This window comes from Pangasianodon hypophthalmus, chromosome 11 (genome assembly GCF_027358585.1).
Source record: "Pangasianodon hypophthalmus isolate fPanHyp1 chromosome 11, fPanHyp1.pri, whole genome shotgun sequence".
Classification (NCBI taxonomy): Eukaryota; Metazoa; Chordata; class Actinopteri; order Siluriformes; family Pangasiidae; genus Pangasianodon; species Pangasianodon hypophthalmus.
The window spans coordinates 8,451,592-8,478,598 of NC_069720.1; the positions used below are offsets into that span (position 1 = coordinate 8,451,592).

The 27,007-nt window shown below is 37.9% G+C and overlaps 1 protein-coding gene across 4 annotated transcripts in view; it reads right to left on the reverse strand.

Moving 5' to 3' along the window:
* The window catches only part of furina (furin (paired basic amino acid cleaving enzyme) a), an 81,452-nt gene extending 55,666 nt beyond the window's left edge, over positions 1–25,786 (reverse strand). Inside the window, exons 1-3 of one of the 4 annotated variants that reach the window (XM_053238162.1) lie at positions 23,618–23,713; positions 23,376–23,492; positions 15,197–15,461 (exon numbers count right to left, since the gene is read on the reverse strand). In XM_053238162.1, coding sequence (XP_053094137.1) covers positions 15,197–15,373 — 177 coding nt within the window. In that variant the 5' untranslated portion in view covers positions 15,374–15,461; positions 23,376–23,492; positions 23,618–23,713. Of the gene's footprint in view, positions 1–15,196; positions 15,462–23,375; positions 23,529–23,617; positions 23,714–24,660; positions 25,465–25,767 lie in introns of those variants that run through there. The other 3 variants (XM_053238164.1, XM_026930322.3, XM_053238163.1) reach the window with 3 other exon arrangements.
* Positions 25,787–27,007: the final 1,221 nt, after the last annotated feature.

Below are 27,007 nucleotides of genomic sequence, written 5' to 3' on the forward strand. Positions count from 1 at the left end.
TCAGGCTTTGATCAAGTTGTTGCATAGCTACAAGACATAGCGAAATGGACACACAAGCCTAAATCAATTTTGGTTTTAATCAGATAGCAATGTGCACTTGCACTCTCTCTCTCTCATTTTGACAGAAAATGTCAAAATGTCACCATGTGAAGGATTTTCCCAGACAAAAAAACAACAACACCCCACTTAAAGGAAACTGTACCCACTCACTGGCCAGGCCGTCACGGCAAGGATGAAAACACATTATGACATTTTTCTTCTAATGTCAACAAGCTTAACTGCATTTAGAAAAGCCCCAGGCCTCAAACTGTATAGGACAGCAGGGATTCAAACTCCACACTGTTAATAACTTCATTAGCTGCATTTTGATGACAAGCTAACCTGTGTAACTGCATAGCTGGCACCATTTCTAGATAACTCAAGCTGAAGCATTCCTGTGAATGTAAAGGACACTGATCGGAACACGATAAGACATCAGGTGTGGTGGCTGGATTCACAACTCAATGAAATGGAGATAGCAAAGAGGAGCCACCAAGGTAACACACAGCTTGCAGTGCTGACTAGGTGGAGAAGTACACCTGTAGGTCACAGGGGCAGCAAGACCCACACCGAACATCTTCATACTGCACAAAAAAAGACGAATATCATTGAGACTTGTAGACACGGACCTGGAAAAAAAACAGCACCAAGCAACATGGGCCAAGTACAATATCTTTTAGAAGGTATTGAGGGGGGAAAAAAAAAAAATAATAATAATAATTAAAAAAAACACAAGTGGATGATGTGATTCAGACATTTCTCATACTGAACAGCAAGCACTGATATGATTCCCTGACATCTGGCTGAGATTAATATGAAAAAACAAACGTACAACTAATCTCTCTACATCAGTGTTGCCATTTAAAATGCAAATAGTGCAGCCGTGCTAGGCCTTCACAGTCATAAACAGCGAGGGAATTGGATTTGTATGGCAGCAAGACCAGCAATAATGATTTTTTTTTTTTTTTTTTTTTTTTTTTTTTTTTTTTTTTTTAAACAAACACTCTAACCCTTAACTGGGGGGGGGGGGGGGCGACATATGCACAAGAACTTTTACTTGTACTTATTTGCATATGTATTAATAAAAAACTTATCTAGTAAATGTTATTGTAGTAATACTATAATGACACATGTAATTAGTTCAAAAAAAAAAAAGAGCACCACCATGCATTACCCCGGCTACTGTCACACTGCTATTATAAACTCAAAGCCATTAAGCCTCTCTTAATTGTTTTTACAGCAAAAAAGTATTTGTATCATGAAGGCACAGCCCAGCTATTAAAAATAAACAAAAACACACCTAACACATTTATAGTTCCATGTCTTTATTCTCGTTAAGTGACATTATTTGATCTAACCCTACAGAGCAATTCAGGTTTCATTCTCCAACAGAGTGTATGTGGCAGAGACAAGTGAACACCACCCACCTGGACTTATTAAATCATCTTTAAAGCCAGTTCTAATTGCTTAAGTAAAAGCCTGAGCATTTCAGTGTACCCTGGCCTCATTTAAGTACTCGAACGTTTCGAGCAGTTAATCCTTTCTTTTAACCTTTACCCGATAATTTAGTAGACATAAAGACCTGCCAGTGACAAATTACACCAACACTTCTGCAAACATGATTACAAATGAAATTTTACTCACTCAGGTCATTCTAGACATTACTGATCAGCTAAAAGTTTTTTTTTTGGGTGGAGGCTGGTGAAGCTTGATGAGGGGGATGTAAGCCTTGTACCTTAAACACATCTGGGTTTGGTTATTGGCCTTTTTGACCTGTCTGGCGTTCAACTCCATTAACTGGACCAATCATTCACACACACTCTTTGAGGAAGCTGGGTATAATTACACTGGAGGATGGGGAGGTAACCATAACGTTTAAATGTTCAAGGTTTCACCCCGCTGTAGGCTCAGAGATGGCCACTTGCAGCATCAGCTATTCTGCTCTTTGGAAATCACTGAAGGAATGTTTTCGTTCAGGTGTTAAGGAGGTCATGCCACAGACATTTACATCAGATGGCAGCTCTGACCTACACCCAAACTGGCATGCCTGCCAACTGTCAGCTTCTCTTTCAGTGGAAGGTTTGATGAAACTGCTCATACCCGTCACTCTGTGTGCTGATACACTGGATCGCTCTTAATACCCTCAACTGAAGTTATCATCTTTTCTATTTTTCTATGTTTTACAGCTCTCTGCCGGGCAAAAACAAAGACTAAAACTGAAGCTTCAAAATAACAGCTCACATAGCTTTCTGGAACAAATCCATCCCCATTTGGGTCACTGTACTTTTTCCACATCACAAAAAAAATAATTCAAATGTCTCACTGGAATCTGCTGGAAAATGATAAGGACCCGGGGCTGAATTCATGCGGTAAGCAGCTAACAAGATTAATTTGAGGACAGCCTAAAAATACCTTGCTCAACTCAACTGAATATAAAATGATTTAATAAAAAAATTTCACAAGTTTCTGCAGAATATAGTTCAACCAGGACACGCTCCGTGGGTAACCTTTGTTAATTTATAGCTTCCCACTGTTCAAAATACATGACTCAAAAGATATGCACAAATTCAGTAATAAGTCTGCATTCAAAAACATTAAATACATGAATTGAATTCAGACTTGGGCCACAACTGCTCATGTCTTTACTCTGACTTTAAGCTATGCAACATCTCTATACAATATTTTAAATACACTCACCAGCCCACCTGAATCAAGGGTCATGTTGTTGTGTATTCTGAAATGCTTTTCTGTGCACCACTATTGTAAATAGTGGTTATTTGAGTTACTACAGCCTTCCTGTCAGCCAAAACAAGTCTAACAAAGCATTTCCACCTGCAGAACTACTTCTCACTGGATTTTTATTTTTTGTTTTCTGCACCATTCTGTGTAAACTCTAGAGACTGTTGTGCATGAAATTCCCAGGAGATCAGCAGTTCTGAAACACTCAAACCAGCTGAAGCTTTTGACCTGTATCTGTATAATTTTATGCCCTGCACTGATGTCACATGGTTTATTGGATAACTGAATGAATGAGCAGGGGTGCATGTGTTCTTATTAAAGTGGCTGACGAGTGTATATTCTAGAGAACAGTGAGTCCTACGGATACTGAACAACCTGACATGTTGTTCAGTATATGTTAAAGCAAATATGAATTGGGCATGCACAGTAATAATATTAATATTAACCTTGCAGTTGCAATGCTGAACTAATAAAGCCAACTATAGAAACTAAATGTGTCTTATCCAACTGAACATTGGATAATTATTCCTTTAATGAACTAGGTGTTCATTACGGTTAAAATGACACATTTGTGATTTTTATCACCTTTCATTACCTCTTTTCATGGCAAAAGACATTAAAGGTTTTGTCTGGGAGCAATGGCGCCATTTAAAGCATTCTCATCACTTGAATGTTTAAATCTGCACCATATTAAAGGTCATCAGATGAGGTATTTGTAAACAGCTGAACACTTTTACACTAGTGGAACGGACATGTTGGAGTTTCTGTTCCAGATCTGACATTAACCTTGAAGCATGCACTTCAGCAAAGCTAAAATATTTCAAGTACATTCTCAGTCCCAGCCATGGTCAGTTTGGTTGCGACATCCAGCCTTGAAGAAACTCCTATCTATACAATAAATCTAGTGACTCACATTTGAAGAATTTTGAATTGATTCACATTTTTTCAAGCTTCATATCAGCCAGTCAGTTCTGGAATGTAAGCACTTTTGCAAGGTCAGCTTTGCAATTATCATGATAAAATACCATTTTCCCTTTACTGTTTGAAAAGAAAATTTAATCTCAAACTTATAGCATGAATGTGGGTGTTAATATGAATGACAAACCTGGCCTCTGATAATATACATCACTACTACAACAACCAAGCACAGATTTTGCCTTGCAAATATGCGACATCTGAGTTGAGCCTAAATTCAAACTGCACTGATTCTTCTTTTTCCACTTCTGATACAGTGCAGTTTTCAGATCAGATCTCTAGGCATACTAATCAGCCGCAGACTTTCTCTAGTACCTGAGCTGAGACTCTCAAACTTCTGTTGCCAAGGTATGTGAAAGTTCAGAGGCACACTGGAAGCAGGCTTTAAAACGAGCTGTGTTCCAATGTTCACATGCAAACTTGTTTGACACCAAATGCGTAACAGAATTAAATATTAAATAAGTGTATTCAGTGCATCAGATGGAAAAATTTTTCAAATCCACATTTACACCAGCACTGGCTTAGAAACACATTTAAAACCAGAGCGGCCCACCTGTAACTCAAACAGTGAAGGTTTGGGTATGGTTTGTGAATCACGTTGAAAAAAAAAGATACTGTAGCAGAGTATTTCAAATGAAAATGAAAAAAATACTGGCTGTACTTCAGGATACTCTAGTTTTCTAAACAAGAAGCGGTGTAGCTTCTGCAGCAGATCCTCTGTTATGGTTAATCCAATCACATGCATTTATGTAAATGATTTCACTGAAGGCAGCTCATTAGACCAGAGACGAGCTAGGGGGCTAGAAACATGAGGTCAGAAAAGAGAGAGTGTTTTCACACTTTTTTCCCTCTTTATGATTTTATTAGTAAACACATGACTTGGCTTGTGTAAAGAAATCTTGACTACAAAAACAGAATGTTTCAAAGATGATTAGACCAAGGAATATGCATCTATACTTCCAGCTCCACTAAAAAACCTAAGCACATAAAATTATTGATAGCTATAACTTATTCTCTAATGGGTAAGCATCAAAAGGTAATTGGAAGGAAGGAATTTTACTTGCAAACTTTTACTTATAACTTGAACTATAGGCCAAAGGTGACAATAATTGGCAGCTAATGCTGAAGTTTAGAGCAACAAAAACTTGGATTTCTTGAACAGGGTGTTCAATAAATAATTTGCTTTCTGTTCTGTACAACATGCAGATAATTATTGATGTCTAGTGGCAAACGGTTCCTTGCATTCAGACTGAGCAGAACAATACTGCTGCTGCTGTTCTGAGAGAGGCATCCTCTGTGCTTTGCAAAGACAAACACGGTCACCACACCCCCTCTTTCTGTACAAAGCAACCATCAGAACTGCATCAGCACCTCACCAGTTTTCACTATAAATATGCACAAGCCCTGTGATGGGTGGTCAGACAGCAGTGAAGCAGGGCACACAGGGAAAGAAGGTGGGGGGGCAGAAATTGAGCATTTCTTAGAAACTGTTGACAGTAGATAGCTGTGTCATTCACTGATTTTTAAAAGACACTCTTGGGCCCAGACTTGTTAGGGGGGGAAAAAAAAGCCATTGAAACAAATGGAGCACAGCAGTTACAACATTTCTCTTGCAATGGAATGCACAATTGCAAAACCCTCATACGCTGATGTTTATCTTGTGGGGAACGGTTTCTTTTCTTTAAAAAGGCCAAACAGTTAAGAATGCAGTGCTATTGCAGTGCAAAACAAATGTGAATACAAAATGTCTAACAAGCAAGATGACAAACATTAAGAAAAAAAATCCTGTCTACGTATGTATATAATTATATTTTATGTACAGTGTATACACAGAGACTGGAGACAAATAAAAGGAAAAATGGTGGCTCTGATATGCTGTGGGAAGCATTTTGCTGCTGTGGTTTGAGTCCACTTGTCCCTTTAGAGGGAAGAGTCAATGCAACTCTCTCTTCCAGGATAACCCCACCCCTACGCACAGGGCACGAGAGCTCACTAAACTGTTTGAAGAGTATGAAAATGATGTAAATCATATGAAATGGTCTTCACACTCACCAGATCTCCCACATGCACACAGATGGGAGACTTTTTTTTAGTGACATGTCAGTGCTCTCCACCACTTTTATCAAAATGGAGGAAACATTTTTTGAAAGAATGACATTTATCCTTTCAGTACAGTTCGAGACCAGACAGTCACGTTTACATGGACACTTTTTGTTTCAATCGGAATGAAATCAATCAGATTAATTAAATCGATCGCAGCGTTTACAAGAACGCTGAATAAAGTAATCGGGTTGATACGCGCGTTTACGTGACAGAATCGGATTTGATCTTCTGACATGCGCACAGTGCACGAATACACATTTCCCACCGTTCCAACATGCAGATACTAGCAGCCACTCTCTTGCCATTGCTTCTTTTTTTCGTTTTAAAAAGCAGATTTAACATTTGCCTATTTCAGCTGCTAATTTGAAGACGACGAGCGCGTGATGTGTTGTGCGGTACTGCGTGTATTTATCAAGCAATTAAAATGCCTCTTCCCGAGCCCAGAACAAGGCGTCTGTGGATGAGGGTCCGAAGCGAGGACTGGTGGGACAACATCGTCTTGCACCACTTCACAGACGAGGAGTGGAAGGAGAATTTTAGGATGACATGACAGTCATTTATGACACTATGCTCAATGGTGGAGGGGTACATGGCACCTGGTGCCCCAATACCACTGACAGCCGTGCGTCATACGTCATTACGTGATTTGTATGTCATTGCACATGCGCAGAACTATCTGGTTTCATTTTCAATCCGATGAAGTGTTTACATGTCCCCTCCATCGGATTAGAAAAGGTTTAAACCACCCCTTCGGATTATTAGTGTCTATGTAAACGCAGCTAATGTTCCTCCCAATCTTCAACTGGTTAGTTTCAGTGAGCCTGTTCTCAATGTAGCCTCAGGTTCCTGTTCTTGGCTGACAGGAAAAGAAAAAAGGTGCGGTCTTCTGTCGCTGAAGCCCATCGGCCTCAAGATTCAACGTGCATTGCGAGATGCTTTTCTACTCACCATGGTTTTAAAGAGTGGTTGCTTATGTTACTGGGGACTTCCTCAGCTCAAACCAGCCTGGCTATTCTCCTTTGCCCTCTCTCATTAACAACGGGTTTCTGTCCACAAAACTGCAGTTCACTGGATGTCTTTAGTTTTTCACACCATTCTGTGAATGGAAATCTGAAGAAATCAGCAGTTTCTGAAATACTCAAACCAGCGCGTCTGGCATCAACATACATGCTACGGTCAAAGTCATTGTGATCACATTTTTTTTCCCCCTCATTCTGATGTTCAAACTGAAGCTCTTAGCCTGTATTTGCATGATTTTATGCACTGCTGTGGTACAACATGATTGGCTGATTGGATAATTGCATGAACAAGCAATAAATAAATGAGCAAATAAATTAATCCGTAACTAGTCACTCATTTTCTCTGTAGAGTACTTAAGCTTTTGAAATGCCTAAGATGTGCACACACAAACACACACACACAGGCCTACAAGGCTATACAACTTTTTTTTTTATTTTGATCTATTCTAGTGTTGTCATTTCCTCTCTTGAGGCACTTCTTTTACCTTATCCACAAAATCTCTATTTCAGGCAGAATACTTTCTGTAAGCTAAGAGAGGTGAAAACTCACTTGTATATCAACAGTGTGACCACTACTGTTGGATGGGAAAAACACAGTGGGAAATGTGTTACAGTTTTCTTGCAAGCTTGCCTGATTTGTAAATGATTCAGAACACACACTATTCATGGAAAACAAAAATACGGGGAGGTTCAGGCTAAACATTTTGCTGTTGTGGTATCAAAACTGCGCTAGAGGACACGAGCGAAGCTCTGTTTCTCTGCCAAAGCTCTGAAAGCCGCCATGGTGTGGTACAGCCATTTTCTACCAAAATGGAAGGAGCTTCCCGATAAGCATCTGGTGGCGGTACAGCATACAAGCAACAGGAAATCAGCAAGTGAGATGAACAAGCGCCATGACAAACTATGACTGCAGAACAAACGCACCCAAACATGTCAAGAAATTCTGCATTACTCTGCATGCTAATTATTATACAAGACTAAATTAATTACATATGGTGAGACACAACAGATAAAAAGAAATCCATAGATACCAAACTTCTGAGTGCAAATGAAAACTTTCTACCTACAAACGCAAAATCAGGTAAACACTATTGTTTAGCAAAACAAGACCAAAGGTCTGTGTGTTTTGTGATTAAGTTAATTCCAGCCCACAGTGAATGACTAGCAGGCAAGGCTGCTGTATACAAGGGAACAGAACGTTGGGAAGCCACTTAGAAGGCGTTTGAACAAGGGCCCTAACCAAACACCTCATCTCTGTAAACGGATTGCAGACCTCCCACCCCAGAAGAGGAATGGTGCATAGTCCTGCCAAAAAAACTCAATGTAGTCCTTACACAAAACATTTGTCTAAAGTAGAAAGCAGAGTGTGCACGTATACGGGGGGGAAAGCTGTTGTTTATCTGTTTTACACAAGATGCAGACCCAAGAAAATTTCCGTGCACACTTACTTACTTTCTATTCTAGGAAAAAGATGTTACATACAGCAACGAATACAAAAGCGGGTCTGGATTCTGACTTGCTTGCATTCTGCTAACTGAATAATGGTAAAATAACATCAAAAAGTGTATAAAATATGAAAACTAATGTTGAAGGCACAAGACAAGAACTACATTTTAGCTAAGCACTGCAGGTAAAGCGCTACATAGTCAGTGACAGTAGAGAAACAAGTTTGCCTTGTTTGTCTGCCATGGTTTCTTTCAAGCTTTTAAGTTACAAAACCAGAAGAGGCCAAATTCAGAACTCAAAAGATGAAAAGCATGACATTAAATCCCGCCAGTGCACAGCTGAGGTCATGGTCCTAAAGTATCAGCCTGGTGGAGTGAGCTACAGCTAACAATCTACATTCTGACTTGAGATGGAATCAAAATATATATATATATAAAATCACACAAGTCCATCAAGTTGGGACGGCAAGTAACGGTAGGAAGCATTTAACAGCAGGGCAGAAAGCAACGAAGCCGAACATCCTAGGTAACTTGTATTCTTTAATAAAAAAAATTTTTTTAAATAAAAAAAAAAAAAAAAAAAAAAAAAGCTTAACTTCTTAAACAAAGCAGTTCAGAAATCTGCTGACCTTTTCTAATAAGACTGCCTCATGACTCTCTCCACAGAGTAAAAAACCGTTTAAAAAAATGGAGAAGAGAAAAGAAAAACACGGTTCCAACATTTTATAGACTTTGAAGTCTTCCTGTTCAAGGTGGAGATCGATGATTAATCCAACATCTGGCAACATAAAACTCCATTCAGAGATGACACTGCTGTAATAACAAGTATTTATTAAAAAATACCCATGTTTCCAATTAAACTAACAAAGTACATCAGCAGGAGATGAAAAGCTATACGAAAGTAGTGTTTTGACAATCACAGTGAACATATGTGGGTCAGGATTGAGCAACAGTACAGGAACTGTATCTACTGGAACAAAAAGCAAACACTCACGTAGACTGATAGTCTCGAATGAACCCTGACAAAGATCAAGTTCTCGTAAACTCACTCTATCGTCAAATATTTGCAAAAGCAGACTGCTGTGCTTCATAAAATGGGGTGGAATTAAGCAACTTGCCAAATCTTTGACTTAATGTCTGTATTTGGTGCAGTATGGCATAACATTTTGCATGCCATTTCTGGCATATCCATATTTGGTCCAAGGTCAATAATGTGCCTGAAAAAGCATCAGCTGCAGCTGTGATCTGGCTTTCTCTGCATGAACACGTCACCTGCAATGACCTGGTTTCCCAGCTGCACAAATTTAACAGATGCCTTCCTGGGAGTTTAAGCCCTTGTTTTTAAGAGCACATGTAAAACAACCTTAAATACAAACCAGAGAACTAAGAAAACAGACCGTAGGTGTCTGTCCTGTTTGTGGCACCAATATAAACCTGATTAAATTAAAGTCACAAAATGAACGATGCTATACCTGGATGCTTTCCATCCCCCCTCCCGCACGAAAGGATTCATGCACTCCGGTACATTTAAAATGCATCCATCATAAATCTAATTACAACAGCTTTCATTATCATCATCAAATCATTGCATCTGTTACATCACATCATTCTGCGAGTGCTTATGGACGCCTCGCTTCCACGGCCTGCATGGCCTGACTCGATTTTCTTAATGAAAGATTTTATTAGGGAAGAGCTGGTTGGAGAAATTGAGGTTTGGAGAGGGGGCTGCTTTTGCATCAACATTTTATTAAGACATCGGCCTCGCCTGATGGATTCTGCGGCCTTCACATGGCCCACACTGAAGGACTACACGGTTCAACAGATGCTGGGACATCGAGGGACATCAAGCTTCCGCTTCAGAACATTCTGACTCTCAAGGCTAATCGAGTGATAAAACATGCAGTAGTGCATAAACATTAACTTTCTCTAGGCAATACTGGGGAAGCTGAAAAACTACACAAACATGCCTTGTTACGGAACTGACAAATCTCTTATAGTGGACAAGATCTATCAGGATAACGCTCATTTAGACTAGGTGCATACATGTTCAGGCTTGCTATGAAATCTAGCTGTATGCTTTTGTATAATAGATCATTCGTCAAGTAAAGCACGACAAGCGATGCAACTTCATATTCAGCCAAAATCATTTCATAATAAAGTAACATTTTATAGCTTTCAGGAATTTTAAAATAACTGTTGGCTGGAGGACGGAGCTGATTCATCAATGTTCACATGCTCCTAGCAAAAGGAATTCACACATTAACATTCCAAATAATTAATTCAGGGTAATTTGCTCTCAAAAGAAAAACACTAACAGCCTCTGACAAAAAGAGTTCATTTTTACAAACCCACATAAGCATGCCCATGATACAGCACTTATACTAAAATAATACAAGCAACACTGTGGATAAGGATCATTATTATTACTATTATTAATAACAAATTGCCAAAAGGTGGCGGCAAGAAACACATTTTCAATTGAACTTCTTCTAATTTTTATTTAAACACAAACTGTCGGAATATTTAAAAAAAAAAAAAATTTTAAAAAAAAATTTAAAAAAAAAAAAATTCACTTTAGTCTACAGCTCCTTTACTTTAAGAAAATGTGTGTCTCAGTTCTTGCCAAAACGAAGTTCTCTCAGACTGTTCCTCTACACACTCACTTCATGCTCACATATGCACACGCAACTAATGGTACCTTGCACTCATTTTTAATGGCCACGCTCGCTGTGACTGCTGTGTGCGCTCAGGTTGGCTGTCCACGCGCTCCATGTTAAAACCACTGTTCAAACACCAGAGCCTGAACTTTGAGAACTGACAAAGGTGTGCACTGTTCACCCTAAAGATGGCGGCGAATGTTCTTCCTTGGATGGATTAATGACTGCAATTTCTAAGAACAGTTTACACTCAAGTCTCCATCACTCAACACTTGATGACCAAGTCTGTCGTGTCAAACTGAAAAGTTAAAACTCCAATGCTGCTCATACTCAAGTTCTTGTTAACACAACTAGCACTTTTTGTCTCCAAAGTGTACAGTTAAGGAAGAGAAATTATTTATAATCACACTATCTGGCGTCACCCAGATGAGGATAGGTTCCCTTTTGAGTCCGGTTCCTCTTAAGGCTTCTTCCTCTTGTTGTTCCGGAGTTTAAATATTAATTTAAACTTTATATCCAGATTTCTGTAGGGCTGCTTTCCAACAATGACCACTGTTAAAATTGCCTTATAAATAAAATTAAAGTAAAATTTATTTCAATTTATATATTTTAATGTTTAATGATCACATAACCTAGGAACCATAAGACACACAGGATAGGCTAGGGATGATATCTGCCTACCGCACTGTCCCATAAAGGCACAAATCATGTCCACATGGGTACTGGCTTAGAAGCACTCCTTTCAATCAATTACTCACTGCCTCGCATTCTGCACTGTCCAAACGCTTGCTAAGTGGATGAAGCCATTCATCACTGTGCTTGGGCTTTACTGGTCCATCTGGTTACCGGGGGTCTTTATGGCACACTCTAATCTATAGGGAGGAATCGCGGTGCAACATTTATTGAAAAGAATAATTCAAAACAATCATTCTACACAGCATATATTCCAAATTGCTCATCGCCAATTAATTCATTAACACACAAAGAAAAGCAGAAACTTGAAAGGTAATTATTTCCAGTTGGTCTCGTTGTTATTTTGAGTAATACCTTTTGTTAGTCATAAAATATGCAGCAGCACGCACCTGAAAGAGTGACATCTAAATCAGTTTTAAAACTAATACTTTTAAGGTCAAGGGCTGTTGTGTCTAAGCATACTTCAGAAGAAATGAAGGTAAGAATGTTAAAGAAGAAGGGGAAAAAAAAAAAAAAAAAAAAAAAAAAAAACAGCTTCATTGTAAGCACACTCATCCCACACAAGCCTGTAAAGAAGACTGCACTATTAAAAATAGCAGACACGTACACACATTACACCACCCAAACAGTCAGGAAAATGTTTTATGCATTTCATCAGCCACCCAGAGTGATCAAAACATACATTTAGGAAATTTATAAATTTATGAGCTCCCCATAAACATGTGGAAGGATGAGAAGGAATACTTGTGCAATTTCCTTACTGCTGTAGTTTCTGCTGTTCAAAGTCCCTTTTGAGAGTCACTCTGATTTTGTACCTGGTAAAAGAGATTGGATCATCTGTGTCTACAACAAACACACTGTTCAAATACAAGCAACAAAAAAGAACATCCAGGAAGCAGTGGTACACGGAGGGATGAACTAGTCATCTATTCTGAGAGAAAGAAAAAAAAAACCTAACCAGGCATTGCTGATACAGCAATGCTGGACTTTACGTGGAGGAAAAACTCACACACACACAACCCTCAGATATGACTAACAAATGCCATATCCTGCAGCTAAAAATAACTGGATACAGTTGCTCCATGAGTTCTGCAGTAAAGATTGTGTTTTATGTTTGAACCTTCTTGAGGTACCTGGTGTCAAAACACCTCAGTCCCTTGTCATTACTTAACCCAGGAGAATTTACATTATTCCACCCAGCATCTGCACGTCAGAACACAAACATACACCAAGACAGAAGCATGACAGTAATGTCTAACGTACAGTATTCACCAAAAGAGCCACAAATGTAAACCTACACTATATGGCCAAAAGTGTGTGCACACTTGACCATCACACCCACTTGTGGTTTTTCCCCAAACTGTTGCCACAATGTTGGAAGCACAGAATTGTCGGAAATGTCTTTCTATGTTGCAGCATATCGCTGCACGTCGGGCAGTTTTACTTTGGCACCCATCTATTTTAGCGATGTTCTTCAGGAAGAGCGGGTTTAAATAGATAGTTCGCTGCTTAGTTAGATAATACCTAGACATAACACAGTACTTGATTTTGCATAATATTGCATTCGAAAACTAAAAAAAACTTTAATTACTTTTCTTTTTTTTTTTAAATGAAAATATGTTATACTTCTCACTTAACAAATAATCATGACATATGTCAATTATCATTCTATATTAATTGACTTTCAGTCTTTCAGTCACATAAGGGTAAGGGATAGGCTTCATTTGCCAGATGCACTTGACCTTTTGTTTTGAACGGCATTTTTGCTGATTTTATGACTGTGTATTTTACAGATATTACATGCCAAGTTAATGCATGCAACATCTTCGTGTAAGGAATAACACAGAACAGGCCGTGCAGTTATATGAAAATAATACATGCCGTGGTGATGTGATGGCACGACGTGCAGCGATATCTTTGTCGGAGATGTTACTTCGTTTTGCCAATGATTTAAAATTTAATTTATTAATGAATGATATAAATTTAATGTTCTAAAATGTTTTAGAATCGTTGCTGTGGTGAAGTCTTTGTTGTAAGTTCTTTGCAAGTGTCACAGTGTTTTAAAGTTTTCAGGACAGAGGAGCTTGCTGGCAGGTAACTTTTGGCAGGTCTGTAAATCCACACAGCCACATTCCAAAATCTACTGAAAGTCTTCCCAGAAGAGTGGAGGCTATGATAACAGCAAAGAGGGACTAAATCTGGAATAGGATGTTCAACAGGCACATAGAAGTGTCATGGTCAGGTGGCCACAATCTGTATCTGGATGGTATAAGGACAAGTTGCTCAAAATATTTAATGTGTTCAGAAGTTAGGTCTTATCCTTTTTCACTTATGTTCTAAACATTTTATGAACCTATTCTAAATGGAGACTGAACTACTTAAATAAATCATGCACATGATTTGTTTAAAGAAGAAAAATAAACCAAAGCTTGGGCAGAAATGCTCAAAACTCAAAATAACAACGTCAGGAAGTAGCTAAATCGTGCACAAGCATTATGATTTCATGAATCCAATTTACTATCTGTAGTTAATGAAACTAAACTGAGTACATCTTACTAAATTTTGAGCAAGAAAAAAACAGACAAAAAAGAAAACTTACTGGCATCTCCAGCCCTCCATACCATTCGCATTATTGTTAACTCGCTGATCGTGGCTTCCAATCTCTATATCTGCCTTTCCCACACAAAACCAGCAATACTAACTAAGCTCTCAGGTACGATCAAAGAACCCAATTAGCCCATCTGAATCATCACAAGAAATCTGGCATACCTCATGAGTGATGTATGAAGGACAGGGCCCAGGTTTCTATTTTAATTCCAGGATTCTCTCCTTGTTCTAGGCATCACAGAAATCCTTACAAGTATGAAAACATACTTACATACTAGCAATATCTGAAAAGAGCCACTGTTCACACTTTTACTTCAAAACATTCAACTAAATTCTCTAAAATACAGAAAGAAAAAAATAATAATAAAAATAAATAAATAAATAAATAAAGCAACTGCATTTCATCAGCCAAGATATTTTCTACTGCTGTCAGAATATTTTAAGGGCATCTGCTTTTTTTTTTTTTTACCCCCCTTTATAGAATATCAATACCAGATAAAATGAGGTGAGAGAGAACCAAGCTTTATAGATTTTCTAATGATTTTAGACATACTTTGAAAATAGTGTATTAATGTGTGTGAGCTGATCTTGGATGAATATTGGGATATGCTTTTGTAAATAAATGCCTGTCCCCAAGGTTATTATGTTTAGGGACAAAAGTTTAATAAAAAGCAATATAAAAGCCTAATAAAGAGACAATATAAAAGTAACCACATGACCACTCCGAACCAAATAAGGAACTTGAAAATACACAAGCATGAGTGATCATCATACTTGAACAGGATCGTAAGCTGTAACTACAGCTTAATTACTAAATGCCAGTAGATAGCAGAGGTGAGAATCAGGACAAAATTATCACTTCAGAAATTATAGCCACGCCAAAATGTCAGACAGAGTGCACAGCTCACGGGATACTCACATTGCCGTGGTTAATGAAACCGTGCTTTCGGGCAATGCGGTTGGCTTCCTCCTCTCCTCCGGGGATATGGACGGCCCATGTGTTTGTGTAAACCTTTTGGGCAAGGGACGGTGTGACCTCGGAGGTCAGGAGGGTCAGCAGCGTGACAAGCGGCAAGCAGGCCAGGCACAGCTCCATCAGAGAGGGTGGAGGTCACAGAAACCTCAGGTCTTCAAGTCCCTCAAAATGTGCACATGAAGTGGATGCAGCAAAGCTTTCAAATCACCTGGGGAGGAGAGAGAACCATCCACAGTGAGTCATCCATTACACCAGAGCACTTAAAGCGCGGTTTATTCTCTACTTTTTTTGTGAAGATTAAGACAGAACCAATACTGAAGCTTATTAAAAACAAATAACATGTACAAAGGCCGTGTAAGACATTCGGAAAGAAAAAAAAAAAAAAAAAGTGTGTCAAAATTACCTGGCTGACCTTTCAGCGTTTCAGAGCTACTATTCTGCCTAAAACTGGACGAGGAAGAATTTCAGTTTGATATCGCCTACTATATACAAAATGAGTGTACAACACAAATCACTGCAGATTCTTAGATAAAGCAGTTTCAGTCTGATTCCACAGCTCTTCAGTGCAATCAGTACAGAGATATTGGTCCACAGTGTGACTGAGCAGGTAAATGAGCAGGAAATGGCAAAATAAATAAAGCCATATTATTAATGTGATGGAACATTTCATTTTGCTTAAGGAAAGACTTGGTATCGCACACCTTAATTGCTTGGGGATGAATGTGCGCTTCAGCAGCACACCTAACACGAATCCTGCAGGAGACAAACATCAACATTTTCCATTTTGAAATCGTCTGTGGTTCTAATGAGCATTTCTACATAACTGTTGTTTACTGTATCAGCAATGCTACACCCTCTTATATTACCGTAAGTGTGACAGATGAAAATGACTTGGGTGGCTTTACTTTAAAAGTTCACACCCTAATGAACTGAGTCAGGCACTAATTTCTGGTCACGCACATGCAAAAACAATTAACACATGCAAGTTCTTACAAACAGCTCCATCATTAAAAACAGCTCCATCATTAAGAACATTATAATTGTCTCCCACACTGAGACGCTTTTTCCTCAGATTTAAAGGATAAAATACAGGAGATGCTGAACAATTAATCTTGTTTGCTTTCAAGAACGGTTTTTTTGGCTTCCTCAATTAAACTTACTGACTGTGATTGTGACAAAGTGTTTTCTTATAACAGCATAGTCTGGGGGATTTTACTCCTTTAATACCACAGCAATTTGCCAACAATAGCAATTAGTATTTATTGAAGAACGACATGACATACTTTTGATCCACCTACAGTTACATTTAATGTTGTGGAACGGCCACAAAATAAGTCAGTTCCCATTATCATTTATGTTCCAGCAGCTATAAACAGTCAGTCCCTCACCATACTCTCTTCTTTCTTGAAGTTAAAAAGACGAACCAAAATTGTAGCTTGTTCTGTTACTAAGAAACCCATTTTTCCTCAGTGTGCCTTTACCTGCTCTGCAGCACAGAATGAAAAAGATAGTTTGAAAACGATGCAGTGGCTGGCTTCAAGTGTCTCTTAGGAAGCATGTGCTGGTCTTTACCCTTCCCATGTGATAGCCGTGGGTGAAGGAAAAAAAAAAAAATATATATATATATATATATATATATATTCAAGCATAGGTAAATAAAAACCTATGCTAGCTGCTTTCCTTATGTTCAGGCCATACAATAAAGGCAGTGTCTCTTATCTCCACGATCAGGTAAAGGTTCTTCTGTTCCATGAGTCAGACAGCAGTGTAACAGGGAGGAAATAAAGAGCACTGTTCATGGACTCTTCATCCTCCATGTTCTAATGTATAAATGCTTAATTCTCATTCTAGGAAAGTTCAGCTACTCCACAACACCTTATACCACAATAGGTAACATGCAGTCAGACTCGATGAAAAAAGTACTAAACTGTATTTTTAGGCATTTTAAGTGCTCATCGTGAGGGTGGTTAAAGAAATGTCTTTATGGTACATAACTAAACCTTAAAAGCACCTTTACTTCGTTCGTATCTTTTGGAACAAAAACATACCTGCACAGTACCTTTTGTCTTACAGTGTGTGAACACTACAGCATAGGACGTTTCTATAAACTTGAGACACACTGAGTATTTAGCCAACATTAGCATCTTATTTTGACAGTGTTTTGCAACACACACTTGTCACTTGATGTCTTGTTTACTTTCTAAGTTCATGTGTCTGAGATCACTTTTAAAATATTCCTGTTCAGAAAATCCCTCTCTTAATAATATTTACTCTGTACTTCTATATAAAGCATTATATAGGGCAGCAGTGAACGAGACACAGGACCCAATTTAAACAACTCTTATTAGTGAGTGACATGCTGTCTGTATTAGAGATCTGTATTAAATACACGACTAACAAGTACCCGCTGGACCTGGGGGCTGTCAAAAAAATTTCAATATATACAAAGTTGGCAGCAAATTTTAAACTCAATGAAATGTCTATGCATTCTGCAAATAATGTACAGCAGTTGTACACTGAATTTATGCTGCATTCTGGAGTAATAATATACTGAACCACAATACAAAATGGCTGCAGCCCAAAGAACTATATGGTGAACAGGAAATGACTTTATACACGGTAGCTGAAAATGCACTTTTGGATCATTCTTGGGTCTCTAACAACCATCTAGCTCAAAACAACTGGGCAGATCTGTAACTGCAACACAATTTAATAATTAAACGATATAAATTAATCTCCTTCTCCACCTCTACAATTTAATCTCCTTCTCCACCTTTACTATATAAATTAATCTCCATCTCCATCATTTAAATTAGTCTCCATCTCCACCTCTACAGTTTAAATTCATATCCAGCTTCACCTCTATAATTTAAATTCATCTCCATCTCTACAATTTAAATTAATCTCCATCTCTACAATTTAAATTAATCTCCATGTCAATCTCTATAATTTATATTCATCTCCACCTCAAACACTACAATTTAAATTCATCTCCAGCTTCACCTCTACAATTTAAATTCATCTCCAGCTCCACCTTGGCAATTGAAACTAATTTCCAGTCCACTGAACGTACTCAGCTGTGTGTATGTGGACTGCTGTGGTTGCTTTGCCACTGTAGTTTAAAACTTAAGGCAAGAGAGATGGGAGACTACGTACATGCGCTTTCTTACCAGAGTGAGTGCGAGTTCTAATTATCGTTAAACATTTTTGATATTTGGAAAACAGATTTTTTTAATCCTTTGATACTTTTAATAAATTTGATAACCTAGGCCTAAATAGTGTATACAGTTAAATAGCTTATCGTAGCGCTACCTTTTCCTATAATCGTCTAGGAAAGAATCCTTTTCTGATTTCAGAGCTGGTTACTGGTGTTCATCTATAAGAGTTTAAGAACTCTTTTTTTTTTTATGTTTTAAAAGAAAAAAAAAAAATTCAAATGATCATAAAAATTTTAATTCATCACCCCTTTTACACCTCATGTCATCCATGTACGTTTCAATAAAAATATTGAAATAGCTTATGGTTTTACTGTTCAAATGCCAACTGAATTAACGAAACTGCATAGTGACCAAAAGTGTTCAGGTGCTCAACCAATGTAACCGTATACATTTCATCATCAAACAACTAGACAGATTTTTTATTTTCCCCTCAACCGCAGACACACACACACGTCAACAGAGTTCAGCTATATTTAACACATGTTTTGTGTTCTGCTCTGGCTCCACCTGTTATAAGTATTGTGCACTTGACATGTGGCATGATGGAGAAAACAAGGAACTTATTATACAGCTTTAACTGGAATTTCATTACAATGAGGAAAGTAGCAGAAATATTTTAACTGTTCAAATAAGAGACACCCCTCCCTTCTGAGGACAAACAATAACAAATATGGATTACAAAGAGTGACTGAACAGATGTACATTTAAACGAGGGCGACAATAATTAGTGGAAATAATGTGCAGCTACTAGTGTGCCACATAGTGTGACACTGCGAAGTTAGTTTAAAAAAAAAATTAAAAATCAATTGATTTCCCTTTTAGATAAGAAGTTGACTGAGCACAGAAAAAAAACAGATAGCTGCAAGAAGAGCAGAGTCAGAAAAAAAACAAAAAACCCACACTGACAGTTTCATTCAAAAAACAGAAAGTAATGTACAGTGCAAAGCCGAGATGTGTTTAAAAGCACAAGCATTAAAAACAAAAGCACTCGAAAGCTCCTGCTGGGTGAGAGAAATATACTAAAAACAGTTCAGATTACAGCCTCATAGTATATTTCACTGAAAGGACTTGATATTTTTCGATTAAGTAGTTAAAATATATGCAGCAATTTCACAGTTTAACTTTGGCTAAGAATGATGAGGTAATGTCTTTGTGATTTAGTACAGTTTACCTAAAGAGTTAGAGAACGATGCATTTAAATCCTCACATTTCACGTAACTTAATTTTATTTCCAACTAATCCCTTAGCAAATTGCTTACTTGTAATATAAATTGATTATTGTAACAGGGAATAAACATTGTATCAGCCCTAGAGGAAAAAGCTAACAGAGTAAAAAGATGTTAAATGTCACGTTTGTGATTATTTGTTGATTAATTCACATGAATAAATGACTGTTCAAATTTCTTTTTTTTTGGTTTTACTGACACATCATTGAATCATTTATACTTTCAGACTTTGTAATTTTGTAGACAGATACATAACTATATAAAAATAAATTATAATTTGAGGAAAGATCACAGGCAAGTCACAAACGAAGCATTTACCTCCTGAAGTATTTAACTTTAAACGTAATCTTTATACTGGAAAGCTCAGTTGTGAGACTTTTTTTTTTTAAACTTTCCTACTAATGAAGACAGTTTTAAATTGGAGCTCTTGATTTAGAATTTCCCTAGACATCATCAGAAGGCTTGAAATGCAAGACATCAGCAAACAGACTGTTACAGGTCAGTGTCAACTTCCTTAAATAAAGAAGCTTTCATATTGGCAGTGGTTTCAGAAACCAGTGTCAGACATCGTAGCATTTTCTCTAGGAACTGGCAGCAAGGTACAAGATGCAGGGACAAACCTGGGATGCACAAAGCCAGCATCTTGCTGTGATTGTCAGATTCCAGCTGACGACTCGGCTAGCCAGTTAGACCAGTAGGATGAGTTTGTTTTTCATTTTCACCACTGATGTTACCATATAGATGCAAATCCTTCATTTGTTTTGCAGAGCAGAACCTGGACAGAATTTATCAGCCCATGCCTTTCTGTCAAAATGACAATCAAAAAGATGTAACTGAGCAAAGAGGCTTGTCCAGGCATCAAACACTCTCCACTACCACAGAAATCATTTGCAGCAGAACGGAGAAGCGTACCACAAATAATGACTAATAGGCTACTCGTTCTATAAAGTTATATAAATATGGGCTGCTTGTCTGCATTTTCTTTACACACTGCGTGTGCGTGCCACGAAAACTACTTCTTCTATCATTCAAGAAGAAACAAAAACAAGCTTTTATAATGCAAAAACTGAAAGATCATTGTTTACTAGCTAAGGCATGTCAATATTAGCTAACTGAATATGTGCCTCACTGCTTCAAAGAATGACGCAAATGTAAACACTACTATCATCGACAGAAGTACATGTTAACCCTGAACCTCTCAGATTTGCAGCTGCTGTACATCAGGGACTACAGACTTACACAAAGGTAGAAGGATTAGAAATGACTAAAATAATGGAAAAAACATATTTCTAACAAACAAATGAGGAGAATTTTCCACAATAGCAATACTGTGAATGTCTCCATTTACAGTTCCAATTAATGTTGTGAAACATGTTACTTCCTGCTAGCACTTATGCTATGGCAGCTATAAACAGTCACTCCCCCACAAGCCTCTCTTTTTCACCTTCCTTAAAGTTAATAAGAGAAAAAAACCCACAGCTTGTCATGTTGCTGATAAACCGTAAAGCACAAACTCCTGTCCTGAAGACAGACAGAAAACTTCCTGACATGAACGTTAAATAAACGTCTCCTTACAGAAAGCACATTAATGAGTGTACAACTTTCTGTGTTTAACAACACCCTTTTATTGTTATTAGAGCTAGATTTACTGTCTGTGTGGAGTTTCACGATTTCTCCCTGTGTTCATGTTGGCTTCCTCTGGGGTCTCTGGTTTCCTTCCACCACCCAAGATGGACTGGCTACACTAAGGTTACGTTTACACGACAACAATGTAGTCAAAAACGGAAAAGTTTTTCTCTTGCGTTTTCAAAAAGTTCCACGTATACACGACAACGTTTTCAAAACGATTCACGTTTACACATATCCGCGATAATGGCCAAAAATGCTGTATTACGTATGCCAGGCCAGTAGTTGGCGCTGTCACCTTGTTAGCTGGTTGTAATATTGGTGAAGTAAATCCACACTTTGCTGAAGAAGCGTTAGCAAACTCTTGAGCAGCAACAACACTACCATGCACTCCGCCATTGCTGTGTATGTTTGTTCACGCTTGTCTTTACAATATACATGTACTGCGCATGTCTACATACCTAACACGTTCTACGCACGTGCATGGCGTCACCGTTTTCAAAGATTCCCGTATTAGGGGTTTACAGGGAGACGATAATGGCGGCGTTTTCAAAAACTTGCACTTTGATACCTGCTTTCAAAAATATGCGTTTTCAGGCCCCAAAACGCCGTTGTCGTGTAAACGAACAGGCAAAACGCATAAAATGTTTCCCGTTTTTGGCTGAAAACGTTGTCGTGTAAACGGCCCCTAAATTGGCCCTAGGCGTGAAGTGTGTGTGTGAATGTGTGTATGGTGCCTTGTAAAGGACTGGCGTTTCAACCAGGGTGTATTCCCAACACGTATCCAATGTTTCCAAGACAGGCTCAGGATCCATCACAACCCTGACTAGGAGAACGCTGCTACTTAAATGAATGATTAAGCTAATACAGAAACAATAATGTATAACGTTAATTTACACATAAACGTAACCTTTAATTTGTCTTACAGCAGACACTACTCTCAAAGCTGCTGTTACGCAAGGAATAACACGTCAGACTGCGCTATTCTACGACAATAATGCATGCCTTGTAACAGCCACAGAACAGCAAGAACAGTCTGAATTGTGTTATTCCGCTTATACCGCAGCGATTTACCAACAGTTACAAAGTTTAATTTATTAATGAACAATTCTAACAGTGCATTCTAACAGTTTATAATTAGATATAATGTTGTGAAACATCCAAAAGACAAGTTAGTTCCTGTTCTCACTACATTATAGCTGCGATAAACAATCATTCCTTCACCAGCCTTGCTCTTTTCTCTCTCTCTCAAAAAACAACTCCTCCCATAAATGTTAAATAAAAGTCTCCTAACAAAAAAGGTTGCTGCATCAATGATTATACGTTTTACTTGTTTTGGACACCATATTTTTTAAACCTGTTTATTATTAGTCTTAGATAATGTGGAGTGTCCACCATACAAGTCCCTACGTATGAGCCGTTACTACAGAAACAATGTATTAGAACAAGCACATTAATATTAACCAATCGTTCGTGTTACAGCCAGAACTTTTTTCCGAGCCGTGCCGTTCTACAAAAAATAACACACACCTCCTGACCAATTAGATTCAAGAATTCTACCGTGCTGTGGTATAATAAAAATTAAACACCACCTTCTGACCAATCAATACTAAGAATTCATAAAGCCAAATATTAAACACAACATGGTCAAACTATCAACTTTCCTGAACACGCTCTCACACTATTGTTATGGTGAACACGTTAAAATATCACTGAGCCTCTCTGTGTTCCACTCGAGAGGAAACTCTCTACACTTCCCAACCTGTAAGTCTGTACTTTGGACAAAGTTGCTCAGAGAAGGCAATCCCAGAGCAGATGACAGTTCCAGAAGTGAAACGATATTGTGCATTTTTCCTTTTGGGATAAAATGTTTCCCAAAACAAAAGCAGCAGCAGTACTACTAATTATACAATACTATACTAGTGCAAACCATACTGACAAGTTTGGCAATAACTGTAATCTTGTCAGCAAGATTAAAATTATGTCATTACTAAGCTGCTTTGTACAAAAGTAAGCAAGCAGATAACATTTTGCCAAAATAAAAATACTCACTTCTATGTGAAGCCGAGACAGAGGCAGACAGACAGGTTGCCCTTCACAGACAGGCTTTTAAAGCGAACGCTGACACTGATTTCAAAGTACACCCCGTTGGTGTGACATCACCTGAGCCTGCACAGAGCAAAACACGCCTTGCAAACACTTTCAACAGGCTTGACTGAGTTACAGAGAGTACCAAAGCACAAATTTCTACAAGCCTGGGTTCTGGGAGTGCTGAAAAACAAGCAGCAACTTACTCCTCTTTCCAACGAAAACTCTTATTCCCAGTGAGTCACGATTTAGTAAGAAGCACTGACACGCACGTCCAAATCCGTACTGTCGGGAAGCTTGAGGCGAGACAGAAGGCAAGAGCTTATATCAGAGTCACTTAAGCTGATCTGGAGGTGAAAAATAAAATCCAGTTTCTTTTGGTTGTTGGGATGTGTGAACCAAAAAATAAATAAATCTGGAGATAAAAGGGACTGCCGTTTCTACAGGAAGTATGAATACTATATTGTGTGTGTGTGTGTTTTTTTTTTTTTTTTTTAAACTTTATTCCAGGATTGGAAGTAAAACTTGGGGCAACGGTTTCAAAAACAATCAACAAATCATTCACAATGAATTATCAGTCTTACTTCATTTGTATGTGCTGAAGATTTAAATCAATACACAGGTTAATAAAATAAAAAAAAAAAAAAAAAAAAAACCTACAATTGGGTCACAATTTATTTTGGATATTGTTGTAAAAATACTTAATTTTTGATGTGCTTCCCAAACCTCTTAGTTATTCAGGCTTCAAACTGAACATCTGTCCTACTATCTAACCAAAGCAGTGTTTTTTGTTTGTTTGTTTGATTTTGTCACACAGTTAAAGTGATTACATTCATTACTGAGCTTATATAGTTATTTATTTGACTGTTCCCTTGAAGAGAATGGACTGAATTTCATCCTCATTAAATGAAACATTAAACTATAAATAATGTCATCTTGGACCTAATATGTTTTGTGAGAGGAAAGTTCAGGAACAGAAAAGCTCTACAGCTCTAATAAATCGACAAAAATATTATTGTACACTTACTATGAATAACACTAGACTTATTAAGCTAATATTTATGAAATAAAGCTGTCCTGAGTGGGAGCCTGGGATGTATTTCAGTTAGTAAGAGTCTGAGAACTCTGGGTGAGTTGTCCAAAAAAAATAATATAAAATAAAATAAAATAATAAAAAAGTTTTAAAAAAATCAAAAAAATTAAAAAGTGAAGGCACTAGTTTTCAGAGAATAACAGGATAAAAGCTTACCTTAGAGAACATTTGGTCATTCAGATCCTGATGTGTTGAAAAGTGTGTTACTATTTTTTCCTATTTGGATCCACTGATTTAAAAATAATAATAAAGAGGCAGAGCTCCTGTAAGTTATCAGTCCAGTTTAAGCAACTCGCTGCCTTTAAATTAAAATGAGCCTGCTGTCTCGGTTGTAATCAGGATTTCCTGGATCAAAACAGTCGGAGCAGCTTGCAAAACAAGAGTAGTGTGCCACGCAAAAGCTAGAAATGAAGCAGCAGCTCAGAGAAGCTGCCCAGACCAGAGAGGCTCTGTGCTCACGGCGTCATGTTTCACACGTGAAGCTCAGCTGGTCAGTCACAAACACTGAACGCGTCCGTTACAAACGTTACAGCTGTGTGGTGCTGTTGTTGTTGTTGTTGTTTTAAAAAAAATGTCTCGTCTCAGACTTAACAGAAAACAATAATAGAGACCACAAAGCTCTTGCTATTCTGGCTGTCCAAATCTTCTGACAGGTTCAGACTTTGGCACGTTACTTCACAACTCTACACACACACCTATCTCCTGCACCACACACAAACTTTGCCATAGCTAGCTAGCTTTCTTTGGATCCATTTTCCGTTAGGCGACGAAGCGTTGGAGTAACGGCTCGCTTCCACGGGCTCACCTTTTAAACCAAACGCTAACATTGCTGTCCGTACATATTCAAGTCACCAAGGAGGAAATAAACAGCTAAAATAAACAAACAAACAAATAAACACAAAACACACACAAAAAATACGAGAATCTCCGTCTACTAGAGCTGGACGGAGAGGCGGTCCACGCGCCGCTCCTCAGGAAATACGTCACACGAGCACGCGCAGAGGAAAAAAAACAGCAGCGTGCAGCCTACTAGTACTGATGAAGCTGCGACTGTGTTGTAGCGCCATCTACTGGATGCATGTTAATGTTTAGTTTCTGACTAAACTCTACAAGTCGTTAAAGATCAAAAGATTTTAGGTGGTAAGCAATCGTAATTTAAAATCGCATTAATATCAGGTTTAGATATTAATCACGATTAGACAGGAAAAAGAGAAGCTTATCTTTTCTTTCGTTTTTTTTTAGAAGGAGATAAAAGTGGCTCACCGGTTAGTAGAAGTCAGGTGGAGGTAACCTACACCCACAGCCCCTGCGCAAACTGCTCTGTTTGCACTGGAGGCAGATAAACTCGGTTCACCTGACTCAATCAGCTGAAGAGAAGAGGATAATTGATTTCGCTGTGCTTTGGTTGCATTCCAGGTGATTTACTTATATAGTGCACTACATGTGATGTAAAAAAAAAAAAACACACACACACTATTTAGGGAGTAAGGAATGATTTGGGAGTTATCCTGAACTGGAGTTTTGTTAGAAGTAAATGTGAGGGCCTGTCTCATCGAGATGAAGTTTTACACTCTTTACTTCTGCTTAGAGGAGATGCCATTTTGAAAAAACACAGTGCTTTGCTACACTGAGTTAGTAATTTTTGTCATTTTATTAAGTACTACTTAGGTGCACATGCAGGTATACAATACTGTACTATTGTATACATGTGCATATATACCTGTTGGTATACTACTGTATACATGCATATAGGCATATGTATACCATAGTATAGTATATCTACATGTGTATATTCAAATGTATATAACAGTATAGTATATAGTATGAAGATATACTATGCTGTTGTATACATTTGAATACTATGCTGTGCATATACATAGTAGGTATACTATATTATTGTGTATGTGTGCATATATACATGTAAGTGTACTATACTATTGTATGCCTGTGCATATACACAGTTGGTAAACTATACTATTGTATACATGTTCATATATACATGTAGGTATACTATTGTATACATGTGCATAAATACATGTAGGTATACTATTATTGGCTGTGACTGCAAGTTATCAGAACCATTCTCCCTAATCCATAATTGGAATGGGACCACCAGAGGACCAGATATTATCTGTGTAGTGGACAGTCCTGAGCACAGCACCAACACCAATGTGGACTTGCATGTTTGTGGACTCTGGTACAAGTAAATCAGGCACACTATTGTTGCTGATTTTCAAACTAGCCATACTGCTTGGTAAATTACAGTATAATTGACACTGGTGAAGGTCTAGAGGACAATGAACCCACATTATGCATTGAAAAAGACAAACCATTGTCACCTACAAAGTAACAATACATTATTTCTAAAAATTTCCATTCACAAATTTTCCTCCAGATCCACAGTGACCCTGACCAGGGTAAAGCAGCTACTAAAGATGGATGATGAATGAATGATTATTCAGACAAAATGTTCAGCAGATGCCTGATTATTTCTTTCATTTCA